Source organism: Crocodylus siamensis, chromosome 7 (assembly GCF_052110815.1).
Source record: "Crocodylus siamensis isolate JL-2025a chromosome 7, ASM5211081v1, whole genome shotgun sequence".
Taxonomy (NCBI): Eukaryota; Metazoa; Chordata; order Crocodylia; family Crocodylidae; genus Crocodylus; species Crocodylus siamensis.
In genome coordinates this window covers 2889253-2909994 of record NC_143401.1, presented here as the reverse complement: position 1 = coordinate 2909994, position 20742 = coordinate 2889253, and the positions used below count along the sequence as shown (strand labels likewise).

At 45.9% G+C, this 20742-nt stretch overlaps 1 protein-coding gene and 1 long non-coding RNA gene across 5 annotated transcripts in view; one reads left to right on the top strand and one right to left on the bottom strand.

Moving 5' to 3' along the window:
• Positions 1–1639, top strand: part of RPS6KA1 (ribosomal protein S6 kinase A1) — a 54533-nt gene extending 52894 nt beyond the window's left edge. For all 4 annotated transcript variants that reach the window (XM_090058396.1, XM_090058397.1, XM_090058400.1 and 1 more), the window contains 2 exons: positions 89–226; positions 557–1639. In XM_090058396.1, coding sequence (XP_089914522.1) covers positions 89–226; positions 557–679 — 261 coding nt within the window. In that variant the 3' untranslated portion in view covers positions 680–1639. The remainder of the gene's footprint in view (positions 1–88; positions 227–556) is intronic.
• A 13007-nt stretch (positions 1640–14646) lies between these two features.
• Positions 14647–20503, bottom strand: LOC149859289 (uncharacterized). Its single transcript, XR_016443633.1, has 3 exons — positions 19926–20503; positions 19150–19340; positions 14647–18270 (listed from the first exon to the last, which is right to left on the bottom strand). It is a non-coding gene; the product is annotated as an uncharacterized LOC149859289 (long non-coding RNA).
• Positions 20504–20742: the final 239 nt, after the last annotated feature.

Sequence of the window (20742 nt, the reverse complement as noted above, 5' to 3'; positions counted from 1 at the left end):
AATCTGGCCTCTGAAAGAGCTGAACCCCACCCCCGGTGGATCTCTCTCCTCTTTTTTTGAAGTCTTATTACATGAATGTTTTCTCCAGGATCTGGTATCCAAGATGCTCCATGTTGATCCTCACCAGCGCCTGACTGCCAAGCAAGTCCTGCAGCACCCGTGGATAACACAGAAGGACAGCTTACCCCGGAGCCAACTGACTCACCAGGATGTGCAGCTCGTAAAGGTACCGACTGTGGCGTGTTGCTGCTACTCTGGTGCTTTCAGCAGCCTTTTCTGGTCAGAGTAGAGCTCAGGCTTGGGGGTGGTGATCAAGTTTTACCTGCCGGAAGGGCATGAGGCAGATGCAGGGGAAACATGCAAGGCAAAAACCCGGACTTTGAACGAAAGCTGTTAGGAGACTTCTGATAACTATTCTCAAAAGGGCTGAACTCCTTGTCCATGGGAGAGCCTGTCCTGCAGTCATTTTCAGTAGGCTGAAATACCTGCATGCCTCTCTGTGGCTGTGTGGGGTCCCATGACACACCGGTGACCTCTCTTCATCCTTCTCTCCAAGGGAGCAATGGCTGCAACATATTCTGCATTGAACAGCGCCAAGCCAAGCCCCCAGCTGAAGCCCATTGAGTCATCCATTCTGGCACAGAGGCGGGTGAAGAAGCTTCCCTCCACCACACTGTAATAAGAGCCTGGGGCAGTCCAGGGCCATGTTTCACGATGCCCTTGTTCCTGATTTTTGCACAAGCTACTGAAGACTGGGAGTGGAAAGGCAGGAGTCAAATAAGGCCTGGAAAGAAGCCCATCTGTGGACTCTTTACCCAACCTATGTCAAGGCCAAGTGCCTTTCTACTTCTGAAAGACCAGCTCCTCTTGTGAGCATGTCTTTACCTATAGGAGTTCACTGTAAAGCCTTTTGTTTAAGTGGGGAAACAAGTGTAAATTGATGCTGTTTTTAAAAGGATTCTTTTGTGTATATGAGAAGTAGAATGTACGATCCATGTAACGTTGGCACTAACGAGGAGCCCTGGTTCTTGCCTCCTGATGAAGAGCCAGACCTTGTTCCTAGATGCATCGCCAGGGCTGGCACAGCTGCAAGTCTGTCTGTCTGTTCTCAGCTTCTTGTACCCATAGTTCTTTCCAGCACGACCTGTTGTCATAAACCACTCCCCATCTTCACCCTCCTCCCCCTTTGTGTAGAGAGCGTAAAGCCAGTTCTTGAATTCCAGCCTTGTCTTGGTTTGTTTCGACTTTCTTCCCTTCTCCTCACCAAGCTACGTGACTGCTGTACAAGTGTGTAAGAGCCTGACTCGCGATCAACACCTATCTGGATGTTAAGGCATCGAGGATATCTGTAGGGTCTGGGTCATTCCTCCATCCACATGTCTATTCCACCATCACCTCCAGCATTCGTTCAGGATTTTGTCTGCTGAGCAGATGTGGATGTGGCAGAACTCTTCTCTGTAGCAGTCTCGAGGTTCTGGGTTGGTGTTGGTTTCTCCCCCAAATGTTTTGGTTTGCATCACTGATTCTTGCAAAGAGGAAAAAGAAAACATAATATTTTTCTTATTTAACTTTGTTCTGTGGCTTAACTCAGGGTTTCTTTCTGAACTGTACAATAAACTTGTAATTCAGTTGAAGTTTATTTTGCTGATTAAACATTAACTTATTCTGTCACTAAAGGAATGAACAAGACTAGCCCCTTCCCCAGTATCCCCATGTAAGAGGGGTCTTCCCCTGCCTTGTGAAACTTAGACAAAGCTTTTCATCTCTGGAAGTGCATCTCCTCTCCATCGATCTCTCTGTGACGAGATAACAATACATTTCTGCTCACAACACTGCTTCTGCCACCTTCCTCTGCAACCAAAAAAATTAGGACTGAGCCACACAAAAGGTGATGGAATATGGCCTTATTTACAAATCAGATCACAAGCCTGATTGAAATGAGCCCTCGGCAAGGATTCCTAGCTTTGTTCATTTGAACCTCTGAGACGTTCCAATACAAATAAGAAATGTGTCTGGGATCCCAGCAGCCAGCTCCTCTCCAATGAGGGTAGAAGGGAAGTCTTGAAACAGCAGATGTCCAAGGATGTGGCCACTATCAAAAAGGGAGCAAGTCTCTCCTAGTGAGCGATTATCGGGTATCCTGGCGGCTCCCATGAAAAGAAGGAAACGTCTTACTTCAGTTTGTCCCAGTAGACTTTAACAGATCCCTCCAGATTTTTAAATTCCCTTGGAGAAGTACACCACGGCAATTTTCTTCTCCCTTCTTGATTCCTCCATCACTTACTATTGTTTTCAGCTAGTTAAAACCTGAGATACTTGAATTAAATGGTGAAAACAGCTGCATTTCCCTGATCCCCAGTCTCTCTTCCCTTTATAGCAATGATTCTCAACCAGGAAGCCATGGCAGTGGGGTGCCATGAGATCCTTTTAGGGGGCTTGCAAAATGTCAGCACTGTTAATTATGCAAACACCTCCACAGGATTCAGAAGGTAAACCCAGAGATTTCAAATAGACCTCAGCCCTTTGGATGCCTTTCTGAGGTTTTTGCAACAGAAGAGTCGCTCTATTATTTTTTCATAGTCACAAAACAAGTGACAGGAGCTGGCATTTTCCAAGGGGGCCTGGGGTCTAAAAAGGTTGAATATGTCTGCTTTGAGGAAACATGGAGTGCACTTTCCACAGTGACGGATTTGCCTTAAGTTGTGCAGTTCCTCTTGGTGTCCATGGCCCCACCACAGCCTGGTATGAAGCTTAGCTGCTGAGCAGATTTCTCCTTATGGTTGTCAGCAAATGTGTCGGTGAAGACCTGCCTCCCTCCAGAAAACCGACTAGCAGTTATAGCAGAGCAATGATTCACTATTGTTTAACTGGGCCCTGTATCAAAATCTGGAAGCAAGGAGTTTTAATCTGGAAGAAATGATTTTTTTTCCAGAATAGCGTCCACGCCAGGTTGTGACGGGATAATTATAATACTCATCGGTTTCCTCCTGGGGACAGAGTTTGGTGACTCTCTTGGGACAGCAGAAACTGAGGTCCTGAAGTCCCTGGAGTTATGACCACTTACAGGTCTCTCTTTGGCCTTGACCTACTCCCTTGTATGTAATGGATGCTTTAAACTGTCTTTTGCTCCAGCTCTGGTGCACACTATCTGCCAGGCTCCAAGCTAAGGAGGCTGCCTTATGTTTACAACAACTTGCAGAAACTTTGGTGTCAATTCAAATGTCCTGAAGCCAGGGACTGTCCCCCCTGCGCTCTTGATGTCTCTCTCAAATTATCTGCGGCCTGTACGATATTTTTGCCCTCAGGGAGCCAATCACAATTATTTTGGAATGCAGCGATGCTTCCTTCTGATTTGGAGTTGAACTATTAGGTGCTAACCAGGCTGGCTGTGTTGTGAAGTGCTGCTCTTATTCACCAGGCCGTGAGCCCAGAACAATATGGGAGGTTCGCGTCACTCTAGAAACCAAATGTTGGGGTAAGAGCCTAAAGCATGGAGAGAGATGCAAGGAGCCTGCCATAGCGTGCCCCGGCAGTGTTGCTAGCCATTGTCTGCCATGCTGGGCATTGAAATCCTCAATACTAATTTTGACTCTCTAGCTGCCTTGTTAACTTTCTTCTGGCTGCTTCTTTATATCTACGACCCTCTGCAATTAAACTGTTTATATACGCTCTGTCACGCTGAGCACAAGACTTTGCTTTGCTCAGCCAGCAAGGGAGAGAGGAAGACCTGTGCTTCAGGGCACGCCTGGTTGGCAAGCTGTCCACGGTTGGGGAGAAATTGTTATTTATATTCTGTGGATTATTTTGAAACTGCTCTACAGCATGTTGCTCATGCCAGCTTCTTCAGGATCTGATGCTGGTCCCAGGCGAACAGTAAGTTTCCTAAATGTGAGGGGTATGCACACCCTCACTGAGTCATCTCGGCTGCAGGAGGGCTTGTGCAGTTGAAGCTCTTGCCTGTTTTGTGTTTGCACAGCTGACCCTCTAGTTCTCTGTCCTCCGAGATGCTTTTAAAGATGGATGCGTTCGTTTCTCTGTTTCCTCTCTCCACCCTGGTACCTGCACGCACTTTTTGGGGAATGGTAAGTTCCTGTCTTTTGTGTGTATCATCACCCTCTAGCGGCCGAAACAGCCAGCCTTTACCATCCTTTTAGAGGATGACGGTAGTTCTCAGCCTTTTTTGGACTCGCGGCACCCCTCCATAACTCTGCCGTGTGCCCTAGTTGAGAATCACTGGATGAACCTGCTTCAAGTTCGAGGAGAAGAGGCTTTGTTTGACACTACTGCTGACCTGTGAGATTCAGCAGCTTGATCCTTTCCTTTTATAAAAGCACCTTACTTTTCAGATTTTTCTCTCTTCCTCTTAATTTTTTTGTTTCAGTAAATTCTCAACAAAAACCTCCCTTCACCCTTCAGAAGCTGGAAGCCTGTTGCCAAGACCATTTCCTGCTCTGGTTATTAAAATATTATGATGTTGTGGTCCTAGAGCTTAGCTAACTTGTTGCGTTGTTCTTCTGGAAAATAGCCACGCTTGCACCAACTTCATTCTGTGAAGAGCCTTCCTTTGACTAACAGGCTGGTCTAGAGACCTGGGGAAAATACACAGACATGGAAGAAGCTCAGTTTCATAGAGCAGGTGCAGCGCTGGTGTCAGCAGCTGATCATGTATAACTGAAGAGATGCTGACTTTTTTGTCATTATAAATTTTGCAGTGGGAAGTGGGAGAAGTAATTCTGGGCAGAGAGGGTTGTGTGCTAGGGACAGATGAGCTGTCTCCCTTTCACTGCTTGTTTTCAGACTTGAACACTGTGTGGGGGGGTGAGGGGCAGAAGGGGCAGGTCCTTGGCAGGGAGGGAGGGGGGAGAGCATGTAGCTGGAGTCCCTGGAAACCAGACTTCAATTTTTCTTGTAAAGTTTTATTTTCATGCTTTTTATCATCTGGGTCAGGGCAGGAGAGAAGGCCAATATCCCCATCTTAGGCCTAACAATGTAGAGTTGTTTCTGGCCTCAGGCTGTGTTCTTGAGGTCCCTTCCAGCCTTACTTTTCTATGCGTCTATCATGCCAATGCTTTTATACTCAAAATATTGTTTTATGTGGACTTTAGAAAGGAATCAATCCTTTTAGCTACCATAGACCTCTCCTCCCTACACTATCATACCTCTTCTCTTTAGCTAACCAAGATCGCTCAAGCGTGTTTTAACACCTCGAATGTCCAGGGTGTGGAATAGACTCTCCCCAGGGGTGGTCCAGTCACCTACTCGGGATATCTTCAAAAAACATCTGGACGCTCCCCTTGCTGGGGTCATCTGACCCCAGCGGTCTTTCCTACCCAAGTGTAGGGGGGCTAGACCTGATAATCTCGAGAGATCATTTCCAGCCCCTAACATCTATGGACCCATGAATCTACAAACCTTACCACAGCAGGACATCAGCCACTGAGATCCCCCCGCTTCACCTGTGCCAGGGGTGTTATGCCTTGTGGTTGTGTCAGGGTTGGCTGTGTATTTTTGCTAAGAGATTAGACGGTGGATTTGCATGGGATGGTTTGACAAGGGATGATCTTGCTTCATGTGAGGGGATAGACTAGATGGCTTCTGGAGGTCCCTTCCCTTCCAACTTTTCTGTGACTTGAAAGCTGGAGTTGCAAGGTCAGCCAGCTGAGAAAGGTGATGAGATGGGATGGCAGAGAAGGAATAACTCTTACAAGTATGAACTCTGGCTAATTTTCCAGACACACAGTGTGGAGCTCCCTGCAGTTCTGTGAGACTTCCCAGAACAGCTCTCGGCAGCTCACGGCATGCAGAGTTTCAGGAAGACAAGTTTGCTTTTTTGAACTTTCTCTTGAACTACTCCTGCCCCACCAGTCTTCTCACTGGAAATCAGCTCCGGCCACAGGTGTGCTATAAATACTGTGGCTCCAGTCCTGGTGCTGCCTGTCCATCTCCTACAGCAACCCAGAGCAGGAATAGATGCCATATGTACAGATTTGAATTTCCAGGGAGCTACCCACCCCTTCAGCAGAAGAGTGAGGCCACAACAAGCAGCTAGCCTGTGAGGGCTAGGTTTGATGAGTTCATCTCACTGCAACCTACAGTAATTTGCAGTTGTGTCCGCCAGAGGGTGTGATGAGTCTGGCTGTTTGCTGTCTGACTGGCCTACACAGCTAAAAATTTGGTGTGTGGCAGTTCCCTGAGAGATGTGACTAGCTTGGGAGCAGGTGACGTACCTTGAGGGAGAACCCCAAGCTCAGGTCTGACAAACAAGTCAACCTGTCACTACCCCTACTTATAGGCCATCCACTTTCTCGGTCCTTCCCTCTATCAAAAGGGGACCTGCCCAGCTCTTGCACACACTTATGCTGCCACCATAAAAGATGAACTGCAGTGTGTGTGTCTTGGGGCCCGATGTGCAGTTCCCCCGAAATCAGGTTATGCAACCTCCTTGCTGACTTACCTCCTCCAATTAGACTGTCGTGGAAGCACTTGTGCGGCTTCTACTGGAAACCCCAGGACACGTATCCTGTCGGCTTTTCGGAGCAGAAACTTCATCCTGCGTTTTTGCATGGTGCCTCGCATGCTAACCCTCCTAATCCTGTCAGCATTTGGATGATGTAAATAATAAATTTGCACAGCAGGGATGGGAAGGGAAATAGCTCAATTAACATATTCATTCCAAGTCAGTGTTTAGAGCGGCGGTATTCATTTATAAGTCAGTCATACTCCAAGGAATATATTGCTCTCCTCCAAGAACACCCTTTTGCATCAAGTTTGCTTGGACTTTGCTACGGTACCAAGAAAGTAGCTGGTGAAGGGGAAAAAGCCAAACGGAGTAGGTTTTCTCACCTTGAAGGATTACTTGAGAATACAAGCCAAAATCCTCGTCTTGGGATACAGCTTGGGCCATCAGAATATTCTTAAGAGCTCCTATCGTATCTTCCATTTTTCATACCTGGCCATCAGATTTTCTAGGCAACTCAGTGAAAGCAACTACACAGCCCTTCCCACTAGCAAGGCCAAGTTTAAATATAGTTTAAGCACTGAAAAGAACAAAAGTGAGGGGGAGTGCTAATTATACATGTGCCTTTCTACATCAGCTGATGTCACTGATAACTTATCAACAAGCCTAAACTCTGTGTGCTGGGTTGCTCAAATGCCATCTTGTTGTTTAAACAGCAGATGGTGCAGCAAACCTACAACAGGTGCAACCTCTTCAGCTTAATACAAGAGACCAGAAGTAACAGAAATTCCTCTTTTCCCCAGGGGTGTTTTTTTTCCTCCAGGTGAACAGCAAGCTGGTCATCTTCTTGGATATTTGCAACAGGAGGAAGGGGGCAGAAAACAAGTTTAAGCCACATCCGTTAAGATGCAAGAAAGCACTTTTGGGCAGGTTTGCTCCCATTCCCTTGGCAGCTGCTTTCTATTCTAGTTCTCTGGAAAAGCGATAGGACGGGAGAAATCGATCGCGGTGTTTCCTCGCACGCTTCGAAATTCTCTGGCACCCTTCAGTCAGTCATCTCATGTTTTTCTGAACTCGATGATAGCGCTTTACATCCTCAAAGTACGTTCTACATATTTAATTACTTCATCATTTAGATTCAAGCCAAAATTCCTCCACTCATCTTTGTGACTCAAAATTTCTTGAACCAGTTCGGATGATGTAATTACAGGTAGGGCTTTGTGAGGGTTTCCCTTAGAGAAACCTCAGTTAGCAGGGCTTTATCAATATTGCAGATGTTTAAAGCCAACACGTGCAAAGTGAAATTTCACCACTGCCCACCCAAAACCATTTTAGTCTGCTCTCCAAGTTGAGAGGCTATCTCCGTCCCACGATAGAGAACTGGTATTTTCAATGCGTCGGGCAGAGGACAACCGTGTTGTGCTTGTCTCCCTTGCTTTTTACCAATGTCATTTGTGCAGTGATTTTTGTTTTCATAAGGTGCTTTTACCAGAGGTGGGAAGGCTCACATTTCTAGGACTTTTGGATAAATGGTTGCCTGTAAACGCAGAAGATGCTCTGGCCCAGGAGCTCTCTTCATGACCTAGGGTTGTTGCATTTGTAGCATAGACACAACCTCTGGCCACGTCTACGTTAAGACCTGAGCCACGTTTGATACCCAGTGACAACCATGACTCCTACTGTCTTATGTAGTAGGAAAAGTCAGATTATTGATTAACTCCAGTCCATTCAGAGAAGCTTGCAAACACAACCCAAAGGGAAGAGGTGGATAAATAACTGATACTTTTTCCACAAGCAACTGATGAAAGGTGCTGGCTTGACAGGCCTGGAGAGCAAAGTCTCTGCTTGTTTAGAGATCAGGTCTGGCACAGGCAAGCTTTCTCCTGCTTTCCCATTAATGTACCTCAAATCAGACTTGCAAAAACCACTTCTGCCTACTGCAACCTCTTCGGCCTGTTCAATGTTTGGCTTCTCTGAGCCCGTAGGGAGGCCTGTTGTAATGATGGATTTTGCAATGTGGATTGAAAGTGGCAACCTAAAGGTGAAAGCCTCTGTATCAAATTACCAGTCGCCTGAGCCATCCAGCCTCCCAGAAACAGACTCTTCACCATCAACAGTGGAAAGATTTGAGCCAAATGTTTTGTTTGTCAAGTATCTGCACAGTGAATTAATCCATGCTGGATGGCTTCGTGCTTCAGTGAGAGTTAATGCAGCTGGACAGTACGTAACGATGGCGTTTGTTCTGTAAAAGGGCTTCTTAAAGGAAGACATTAAGCTTGGAAACAAAATGGTTTTATGGTTTCAGAGCAGGAAGAGGGTGGGGGAAAGGCTTTATAGGTCACATGCACATTGTCTTCCTGCAAATGTAATGATTCGATTATAAAGCCTTTCATGGCAATGCTCATTTCTCTATGTTTGTGCAGCGTCCAGCAAAATAGGACCCCACATCTGACTGGGACCTTTGGATGCAGCGGTCATATAAACATTTCCTAACACTGTTCCAGGAACATGCATGTATTTTCTTCCATTTGGGAGAATTATGTTCAGATTTTACCTTTTTTTTTTCCTTTTCAGTAACAATAACAACTTAAAGAAAGTTGCCTCGCGGTGGACTCTAAAGTGGTTATATTCTCATGGTGATGCCTGGATGGTTGTACATAATTCCTCCTGCATGTCTGTAGCAACCCCACATCAGAAGCAGTTTTCCTACAAGGGATGTGCGCAATCATCAAGTCTAGATCTGTCCGCACAGTGGTTTTCCACCAACGTAACCCTGCAGAACTGAGCAAAGTGAATCCAGATGGGCAGAGGTGCAACTGGGGCGTCACTTGTAGTCCTTCTGTTTAGACATCCCAGCCTGCAGGTTTGAGGGAGCATTTGAATGTTACTTTGCTTAAATGTTCATAGGTGCCACCACTAGATATTTGATGTTCTGAATTGGATTCACTACTTATTACTAGGTCCAAGCCGTTTGCCATCCATGCCCCCCACCTTCTGTCCAGTCAAAGTTTGGACTGTATAGTGAACAGACACTGCCAAAGTCAAGTAAAAAATATCCAATGCTGTCCCAGGAAGGGGCCAGGAGCTCTTCTGAGGTTCAAACAGAGCCTTGTGGCAGCACGCAGATTTAAACAAACCTGCTTCCTAGCTCCAGGCAGCAGGTTTGAAACACTCAGTGGTGTTTGTGCTGGATGTATTTCTAATTACTAAAGTAATTCCCAAAGATCCATCTCTCGGATGGGAAAATGTTGAGGGAAAATTGTCAAAAAATGTTGGAAGAGAGATTCTAGAGGTCAGAGGTGTAAGAGAAATATGTAGGTGTGACTGCATCACTAGTCACAGTGTTTCCAGATGGAGATGCAGGTTCTCAGCACAAGCACAACAGCACAGCTCCAGTCATGGCGTTGACTCAACTGGTGTAACATCAGATCCACTTGTGCTCCAAAGCAGAATCTGACTCTGTCACTGTCTGCTGTTGTATGGAGCTGTTACCTGAAGAACTTTGTCCTGGCATTTATGGACCCTCTCTGAAGCTCCTTCAGCTGAGACTTGCAGAAAGAAAAGCATTTCTCTTTCCCAGAAAACTAGAGATATCATTTCTTTCCATTAAAGCGACATCAGGTGTAAGGCAGAAACCTCTACTGGGCAAGAACCACAGCGGGGAGTCTGGCAAGTCAGGTACCGGTACTGGCTCTGTTGCTGACTACGAGCTGTGTCGAGTAAAGGGCTTAGTGTGGACGTTGTGGTCAGGAACTGCAATGCACAACTTTCATGTGGTTAGTCTGGAAATCGAATCCAGATCCCAGAATTAGAGACCTTGGCTGCTCCTTCAGTGCAAGGGACCCTCCATCCACTTGGGATCCTGGTCTGGAAATCCTCCAAGGACAGGTATTACATCCATCGATAGAAGGAACTGAGTGGGCTCTCTGGTCTCTTCTAAAATGCAATGAAAAGAAAAGATGACCACCTTTGTATACATGCCTAGTGGTTAGAGCACTTGAAAGATAGAGGGACGCCTGGGCTCTACCTTTCTTCACCCACGTTTCCTACTTCCCGAGAAAGGACCATATTCACCAGACTACTGGCTACGCTGAGCGGAGTCACTGTCCCGCTGAAGCTGTGTTGCCAGGCAAACAGGAATGCAAGATTCATGCAGCCACTGAGCCGGGGTTTTCCAGATACCAGAATTGGACTTGGTGCTTATACCTGTTTTAAGACCTGCCTTGATTTTTTTTGTAACCTTGGTGAAGTCATTTTTCCCTGTGCCCAGTGCTTGAAGAGCTCTGACTTTTGAAAAAGTATTGTTTTTTAATACAAATTGATCTTTAAAAGCATATATGTTTAAAAGAATATTTTCTAATTGTATATGGGGGGGGGGGGGGAAAAACTTATGGAAACTGAGTACCATGAAGGACACACATTTATGTTTCAGTTGTAACTGTTGAACAGCAGTTCCCTATCCTCTTCAAAATAATTATTGGGGGCAGGGGGAGATTTGTCTGATCATTTTTATTCATGAGTGTGTATAAAAAGGTTAGAGAGACCATAAATATGCTGAGATGGAACTTTTTTCTTCTTTTTTTGGTAATATCCCAATAATCTGTAGAACGCTCATCCATACATTAGTTACACTCATTAGTGATATTACCAGTGGTAGCAAGGATATTTTAAAATATCTTTTTTAATGTTTCTAACCAGTATCACTATAGAGAATAAAGGGAGCGGCAGCACTGTTCGGATGGCTTTCCATCTCTTCCTCACCCAGGACACCTGCTCCCTCTCCCTCCCCCACCCTTCCAGCTGTCTTTCTGTTTCATTTGTGTCAATTAGAGATTCAATGCTGCTTGATTTAATTGGCTTGACTTTCCCCTCTAATAGAATCCCAACTGGAGACAGGGCACCCAGACAGCTCTCGGCAGGCCGGCCGACCAGGAAAAGAGCTTCCAAGTCGCTAAGACAGAGAAACAATGGCAAAGCGAATGACAGGCCTAATAGCTCTGCGTTTGGGATGGTTGTAACCTGTTATAGAGCAAGGCACAATAACCTCTCTGAATCCGAGTGGAAAGGTCAGTGACTATGTGGGTGATGACACCCTCTCGATAATGTCATCTGAAAGCTTGGGGATGCATGAATGATTCAAGAATTTAGAGTGCTTTTCATGCACCTTGGACTGACTCTGGTTTTAAATCAGATGAGCTCCTCCCCTGCTGTGTAGTTAGAGACTCCTTATCGGCAGTACAATTGTTATCCCGCTACTAGGCCCAGTTTTGGGGCTCTTGAAGACAACAGCAAAATGCCTGTTGATTTCAGGGGTACAGGATTAGGCCCTTAATTGCTGATTTGCCTCCAGGCAAGGCTGACCTTAGGCACAAGGAAAGTGAATGGCTGATTGGTGTCATGATCCCATACAAAGGCACCAATATTAAGAATTACACTCTCATCTACTAGGCTTAGCTCTATAAAAGGAGGCCCCGTGTAAGAACTGGAAAGTCATTTGTTCTTGAAGGGAAGATGAGATCTGCCCATGAGCTGCTCTGCGTGGGTTTCCCGAGCAATTGCTTGCAAATCTATCTGTGCAATAAGATACTGTTCCTCAGCTGCAACCCTCCCTTCGTTTTAGACTCTGGTGATACGAAATAGCTCGAGAAGCTAATCCTTTCGTGTTTCTGCCACCCCAACAACAAACCCCAAACCTGCTCTTAAATCATCCTGGCAGCCAGGCACTAAATGTGTTTGGTTTTTTTGTTTTTTTCCCTAAGCAAAATCAGATCCTGGAAATCAGATCCTCATGAATGTGCTGCACCAAAGCTACAATCTGAGATTAAATGAATTTATATTAGGGTAGTGGCGGCTTCACAGTTGGAATACAAATGCAGTTTTTCTTTCTGTGTGCAGGTGCATCAAGATAAAAAAAAACAACCCATAAACCACAAATTAGACACAAGTGTAAATATTGTTACAATTTAGTTTATTACCTCCAAAGTATGTACAGGTTTCTGCACAGAGTGTTTACAAATTTGAGAAGGCCTCCCCCAACTAGATTCAAAATTACATGCTCTCCTTCACAGCTGAAAAAGGGGAAATCAAATTACAGCATTTCTTATTCCATCAAAGGGCATTAGCCCTGACATACTACAGGACTGCGAGAGCTATTACGCCTTGCAGACCTTCTAACTACTGCGTGCAGGGCGGCCTTGTGCAAATGCCGATTGGCCGAGGCAAATCGGTTATGACTAAATCATGCTTTTTTTCATGCTAAGGCCGAGCAAGCACGTTTTAGCCTAGACTGGGAAACTTCCGGAGCAGTTGTCCAAGGACAGTGCATTTGTGTGTGTGACATTTCCAGGAAGACAGGCGATGAGGTGCTGACACAGGTGTATGGAACAGAGGTGACAAAACTCAGTGCTATGGATCTCAAGTGGTAAAACCCCATCCCAGACCTCTCCACTGCCATCGATGCTTCAGCGGGAAAGTGCCCAGCATTACAATGAATGTCCCCTCTTGGCTAGCGAGCGCTGCGACCGCTGCCACCAGGCTGGGCAGCTAGGCTGGTGGGCTGATGGGTGGCTGACAATTTTCTGGTTTCAAATTAAACTGAAAACTAAATTAGCAAATTAATTGTTTGCCATGTTTTTCTTAGGCCCTTCTCAGCTGCCTCAGGTCCTGCAGCCAATCCAAAGAGCCCTTTCGGCACTCTCGACGAGGAGGTGGAGCTCTGTCTTGGGTTGTGCTATCTACCAAGTGTCAGTCATGTTAATTTTAAATTACTTTTGTACGGCTTGGTGTCAAAACGATTAAAGCATGAAAAGAAAAATGGAACCAGAAAGAGAGTGTGTGAATGAAAATTTACCTTGCATTTGCTGCAAGGGCATTTACATTTCTCTTTAACTCCTATACCCTGAGAGCTGTGTAAGGCCAGAACTTTTATCTCCTACAGCCTAGCCTGTTGGGGGATCTGACATGCGGGCAGGCTATAAAACCCCACGTTTGCAGCATAAAACTTAGCAGGTTCTCTCTGTCTTTCCCTGCGCTGCATTTGCTATTTTGCACCTATGAAGCAATCGGTGACCTAAACCGACACACCCACGTGCCCCTGAGCAGACATTTTTCTCCTTCTCGGTGTCAGGCTTGCAACCATACTTGTTTTATAACGTATACATGCTGTCCCTAATAATTATGCTCTCAGCAAATATAAATGCATTATCATAAGCTGCCTGGTATGCGTGTGGAAAAACAAGCGTGCCTTTGACTTCTTCCGCATGCTTTCTCCCTACACATAGGAGCAGTCTAGACCCAAGTCTCGTGCACTCTCCCACGCTTGTATACTAAATCGCACAGTAACACATCCATGCACTATCTTTTTCACCAGGCAAACCCTGGCTTGGTTTCTTTTTTCATTCTGTTCACCATTGCTTTCACCTTCCAACAACTGAACTTCCTGATTAACAGTCATCTTAAACGTTATCCTGAAGCTGCTGATTGCAGGGAGTCAGAGAAACCTATAAAAGGGGGCAACCTGATGTCCCTTGAAAAGATACTACTGGTCAAGATTAACCACTCCTGCCCCCAGTTACTTTAGCATCTCTCCCCATTATACAGATGAACTTTCTTCCATCAAGAACAAGGTTGTAAGCATTTTGAATTCTCTTTTGCTGAAGAAACTGACACCATCTAGATAAGGCAGACTAGGTTCAAGGCAAGTGAAATTGACCAAGACACCTTCCATTGGATCCACCCATCTGATATATTTAAAGAAGTTGTGACTTCCAGGCTCCATATTGCTAATATTGAGTACATGTACACGCCACGATATTTGCCCTTTCATGTGCTGCAACTGTGGATCCACTGTATGTCTGTTTGCACAAGCAGGATTTCCTGACATTTTAAAAGTCCTTCTGGCACATTAAAGTAAAGCTCCTTGGACATAGTTGTTAGCACTAACTCACAGCAAAGAACAATTTCTGTGTCATCAGTTTTTGCAGTCTGAGCACTACACTTAGATCATAGGGACACACCATTCCAGAGCTATCACAGAGTCAAGACATAGAAGTTTCTTTTTCATTGATAATGGCAATTCCCTCTGAGGATGAATCTTCTTCACCTGCAGACTTGCAAACAGGTCCATTTCATTTCCATGTCTTCCTTGTTGTGGAAACTCTCACAGTCTAGTATTAGGTCTGGAAGATAAACAGCAGCTTCTTTTGTAGTGTGAGAGTTTTGAGTGGATACCTGTACAGAGCTAGCACCTAAATCATGCACATCTATGAAATACTAACTTTCAGATACTCTAGGCTGATGACCTTAGCTTTGTTTAATTTTCTTCCCTCATGTACAGTTATAGCAAAAACACACCTATGTAAAAATAACTCATTCTTAGCTTGCACATCTAATGTTTGGAAGCACAGTGACCTGTTCTGACTTAAGTAACTAAAAAAAGTTTAAAATGGTTTATTCTAAGAACTGTACCCTTGAGTTTCCTGCCATTCATTTCAAATCACAATATCTAACCAAATTTTAATCAATGACATCAGGGAGCCACTGCCTTATCTCTCTTCTCTTCTGCTTACACTTTCAGTGTTTTTGGATTTACATTCTTTATTTGGCTGTACTTTATCTTTTAACCTTGTAAACCCCCTCATGCAATGGGACATCTTGCTGTTAGTGTAAACTGTTCAGCTGGCAGTGGAAAGGATTCCACCCAGGATAAGGATGTGCTATAAATTCCTCACTGGTAGACATCTTATCCCCTTGAAGAATTTAATCCTGAGATCATTCAAGAAGAATGGTTGTCATGGAGCATGCAGATAAAATGATATTATTTTCCCTTCTCTTATTATTTAAACAACAAAATTACATTTATTACAAAAGAACCAGTGCCAGGATGTGATGAATTCTTGGCAGCTTGGTAACTTTCTTCCTCCTGAATTGGCTTATAGGACTGTGAAGACAAGACCTGACATAATCAAATTAGGTTTCTTAATCTCAATTTTTTTGGACAGGCTGGTTATACTTGCACCAAAGAAAGACATTTATGGGTAAAATATTGACATGTAGCTGATAAACTTTTAGCTTTTAATACTTTCATGGCAGAAAGAAAGCAGCAAAAGGCTTGTCAAGTAAAAAAAATTGAGATACAAGATGTTTTGCATTAATAACGGACTGGAAACTAAAGTTATTTAAGTGCAACAAAGAAGGAGAGAAATTAGCTAAGAACTTCAGCAAGAATTTGCATGTCAAGGGGGCTAGGAAACACCAGGATAGATCCAAATAAGGCTGTGATGATTCTAATGATGTGTGATTATAATGATGCTTTTTGTGCCTACCAATGAGGTTCTTTCAGCAATTCAGTTATCATTCCCTTTATTTTCTGGATAATGTAACTTGGCTGTAAAAATGCTCACTGAACTGAAAAGTGGCATGTGATATCAGTTACACAGGAAACACTGAAACATTTCAAACACTGTTTTATTTAAAAAGCTATTTCTTTTCTTAACCAGTTACATATCCACCTTATAGCACTTCAGACTGCATTTCTTTATCTCATTAATATAAATGTAATGGAAGACAGGGTCAAAAGGCTCAGTAAAATCAAGGTTCATCACATCCACTGCTCTCCCTCCAGCCAGAGACTGTCAGTCTGTCATAGAAGGAAACCAGGTTGGTCAGCCGTGGCTGGCTCTTGGATCCATGTTGGCTATTCCCAATCATCTTGTTCTCCCACAGGTACTTCAAATCAGATTCCTTGATGACTTGCTCCATGATCTTGACAGACATCAAGGACAGATGGACTGCCTGTAATTCCCTCTATCGTCTTTCTTCTCTTTCTTAAAAATGAACGTTGTGTTTACTTCATCCCAGAAGCAAGAAGAGCAAGGCCACAGCAGGTCAGATTTCACCAAATGCTGTCAAGGTGTTCTCACAGAAAATAGCTAATCACTCTGAAATGATCTCAGCTAATTCTTTCAGTACTCTAAAAGTAACCCTGGGCCTTCCTGGTTTTCTCCCAGTTTCCCTGTGCAATACTTTTATACTCCTCCTGAGTAATACAGCCAAATTTTCACTTCTCGTTAAGATTCCTTTTTGAGATTCAGCTCATTGAAGATCTCGCTGTTTAGCCAAGCTTGTCTTCTGTGCACTTCCTGTCCTTCTTAAGTATTTTGGAATTATACAGTTGTCTTTGAGTGCTACTGTAGTATAACTAATAATATTGTTCTAAAGACATGAAATATTTCTCTGACAGAAAAACAGATACTGGAAATAGCAATGAACTCTAGTCATTAAAGCTCACAAAGGTTTTTAATCATGCAGAATTGGGAAGTACCTGAAATTCTGTGCTTTTCTGAATCTATGTGCATTCATTTAAGCTATTTGATGCCACTGCTGCCATCGATTGAATGGATGGGAGCTCCCAGTCGACAGACTAAACAATCCGCACGTTAAACATTTCCTAAAACACACTGGTACACATCATCATCCTTTGTTTGGCCGATTTGTTTATGGCATAGTAGGTAGAACATTGTTGACAGAAGTTATTAATTTATGACTAATTGTTAGGATATTCAGCTGGGCTTAACCTTGCACTCTTTTCTTTTCAGCAGCACAGATTGAAGAGCAGGGATGGAGAATGCTCCCCCACCCAACTTAGCAGATAGCCAGGCCATTGGGGTCTGACCTCCCACAGGGTGAGGAAGGCCTAAAACCCACGTCTTCCACCTCCTTATGAATGCTGTAACCACTAAGCTACTACGAAAGGTGGGTCATAGCTTCTCTGCCTGTATTTTAAAAGAGAAGAGTGAGACCTGCTCAATACTTACCAACAGCAGATTTAGGCATCTAACCTCCAGAGGGGCTCTGGAGGGTGAGCACACATGGGTTTAAACTTGTGCCCCTGGCTCTGGTACCTAAGCTCTGGAGAGGAGTAGGAGCTCAGGCACACTCTTGTGCCTAGTATTTCCTACTAACTTGAGATGGCTCCTTACTCCTTCTATATGTTTTTTGGATCACTCTTCTGGGAAGCCTCTTTCTGCATTCAATGTACCTACCACCCAACTCTGTTTTCAATTCCACTCTGGGGACCAGGCACCTAAAAGCTACTGTTTTAGTGCCTAACATATAGTTACCTAAATTGTCTACTGGACATAGCCCAGGATCTTGTCTAGCCTTCATCATCAGCTTGGACAACAACATTTACATGTAGATTATAGTGGGTCTCTATTAGAATACACACCCTTTGGCCCAAAGGCAATGGATGCTTGCTGAAGATGTTGAGCGTCTAGGAGAACTCCGTCATACAACAATTTCCGTGGAAATGCTTGTTCCCTAATAGGATTTGGAAGGATCTGCTTGCTAGAATTAATCTTACTTTTCCAGGTAATTCCATTATATGTTGCCTATTTTTATTGGGTGCAAGCCCCAAATCACTGAAACTCTTGCATTTAGCAGAGAAAAGGTTTATTTGATCGCTAAGAAAATAGCATTGCAACAGTAGAAAAAACCAACAGCTTTACTCTTACAGGAGTGGTGTAGTGGACTATGGGAATTGACGTGTCTGGAGAGAGTGGCTTATAAAAGGCAACAAGCTGGGGACTGAGAATATAAGGTCTTTATTTTTGGACTGTTGAGCAGAATAACTAATCTTCATATTCAATGCACAGCACTGCAATACAAAATTGAGAATTACTGTCAGTGAGATTACCTGGAGCGTGCATCTCTGTATCTCTATCAGTAGGCTTTCCCTCCCTTCCTATTTTATGCTTTATTTTTCCAGTGTTGTTAGCTCTGACTTTTCAGTCGTCTTCTCCTCTGGAAATGTGCTTTTAAAAAAAAAATAAAAGCAATTTAAAGAAAGGAAATGAAATGATGCATCATTCACAATTAATACTTGAGAGGAAGTCTGGTCCAGTGCTTAGTGTGCCAGCCAAGGGCTCAGGAGCTCCACTTTTGGGTTTATGCATTGATGGCATTCCCTGTGAGACCTTTGTAAAGTCTGTGTCTCAGTCCCCACCTATAAAATTACTCCATTTCTTTCCAGCACAAAGAGATGGTAGGCTTAAACATGCTAAAAATTATAAAGTGCTTGGATACCAAGGTAATGGAAGCTATCCAAAATAGAATTAACCTAAAAAGTCCTGGCACTTCTGAATTCTCATTTAATATTCACGCTGTAAGTTCTGCTTGTCTTCCAGGATGGCGCATACTACGTTGAGTTTAGTGAAACTTGCAGTACAAGCCTAATAACGGGGACAGAGTCCTGTTCCTAATAGTGATTCAAGTTTCTGTGCCTTCCTTTGGCTGTGAATAAAACCTCTGTGTCTGTTCACAGAGTACCTGCAGTCTGCAGAAAGCCTTCCACAAAATCGTATCCTAATGTGTTTTAGCCCGGTGAGAAGAACGTGTTTATTGTTTGGGAGCTGCAGGTGTAAGGAGGAATTGACGTGCGTGTGGATGAGGAACCCACTGTATTTAAAGCGAGCAAAGAAACATGCGCGTGTCAGGCGTAGCACTATTATTTACCATCCTTCACTGAAGGAAAGATATGAGCATCGGGGGTTATTTTTTAACATCTGTATCGGGGAGATCCAGGAGCACACGGGAGACTTGCTGAAGTTCAAGAGAATAATATTACATTTCTAGGTATCTAGGCCTAGCATCAATGCTCATTCTGGCAACGGCATTGTCTCCCTGGCTTTTACCTATGGCATGTTGAGGATCTTCCTCGCACTTCTGATTGTGCGCCTTGCAGTTGTACGCGAGGGTTTGAAGTGGCAATCTTGAAGCGGCGTCCTTGAGTCAATGGTTGCCTGCAGACAACAGGGACTGGACTTAAAATGACGCAGGTGGCCTTTCCAGTCCAGTCTTCCCACAACCGGGTGCCAACCCTGGCCTGCAATCGACACAAAACTGTAAGTCACGGGAAAGATGCAGTTTGCGAAGAGTTTATGCCCCTCATCCTTTCTTTTTCTCCTGGAGAATAATGGCCAACATTGGCGGCCAGGGGGCAGCAAAGGGAGAGATTTTGTTTTCAGCCCGCAGCAGTCGAGCTTTCAGCCGGATTGTGCGAAACGCTCATGTACCAGTGTTTCCATTTACAAACTCTGCCTCCCCTCCCCCCGCTCTAACATTAACTCTCTGCCGCGGCTGCTGCAGCCTGGTATGAAGCTCCTTCCACCTCCCATACCGCACGGGGGTGGAGGCGGCTCTGCCAGGAGGCGCGTGGGGCTCCCCAGCAAGGCAGGGAAGGAAGGGGCCGGGGCACCCTCCGGCTTGGCTTCCCCACGCTGCACCCTCATGCAGCACGGCAGTTTGGGGGGTCACCGAGACCCTCTCTTGGTAGCTGCCCCCCTCCCATGTCAATCATCATGAGGGAGCTCCACCACAGCCTGCCCCCCCCCCCCCCCGTGGCCAAGGGGGGGTTGCCCCAATGACAGGGGCCCCCCAATCACAAAGGTCATAGGGCAGGGAGTTTCACCTCAGCCTGCCCCCCACGGCCAAGGGTCATGAGGGGTCCCCCAATCGTAAAGGTCACGGGGGGCTTCACTTCAGCCTGCCCCCCCCCCCGACCAGAAGGGTCCTGGGGGGGAACTTCACGTCAGGCTGCCCCAAGATCAGGCTGGGGGGCGCTGCCCACTGGAGTGCTGCCCCCGCACGACGGGGCCGCCCCGCCCCCTCCTGAGCGGGAGTTTCCAGGAAGCGCTGAACGGTTTCACTGCACCGCGCGCCTCCCCCTCCGCCGGGCCTCGACAAATAGTCCGCGCCTCCGCCCGCCCTCCCCCAGCTCGTGTCCTTCCCCCCCGTGCGCCCGCTGCGGGGACGGGCCCGGGCGCCGCGGCGCGGACAGCGCCTCCGCCGGGCGGCCCGCAGGTGGGGGAGGGGAGGGGAGGCGAGGCCGCGCGCGAAGGAGTCCCGGCGGCGGCGGACGGGTCCGCGGGGCGAGGCGGTGGGAGCGCTCCGCCGGGGACGCACGGCGCGGGGCGAGCGGCAAAACGCGGCGCGGAGCCGGGAGCGGCGCTCGCCGCCAGGGGGAGCCCGGCCCGGGGCAGCGCTCGGCCCGCGGAGGGAAGAGGAAGCACCCCGAAACCTCCCTCCGCGCCACCCCGTGAAGGGAATGGAAAACACCTCCAAGCCCGCCCAGCTGGGAGGGGAGCCCCGGGTCACCCCATGGAGGGGATGGAAAGCACCCCAAAACCTCCCTTGTCACCCTGTGGGGGGAATTAAATGCACCCCCGAACTCGTGTCCGTTGTGAGGGAAGCCTTCAGTGCAGGCCTGCCCTGTGCCACCCCGTGAA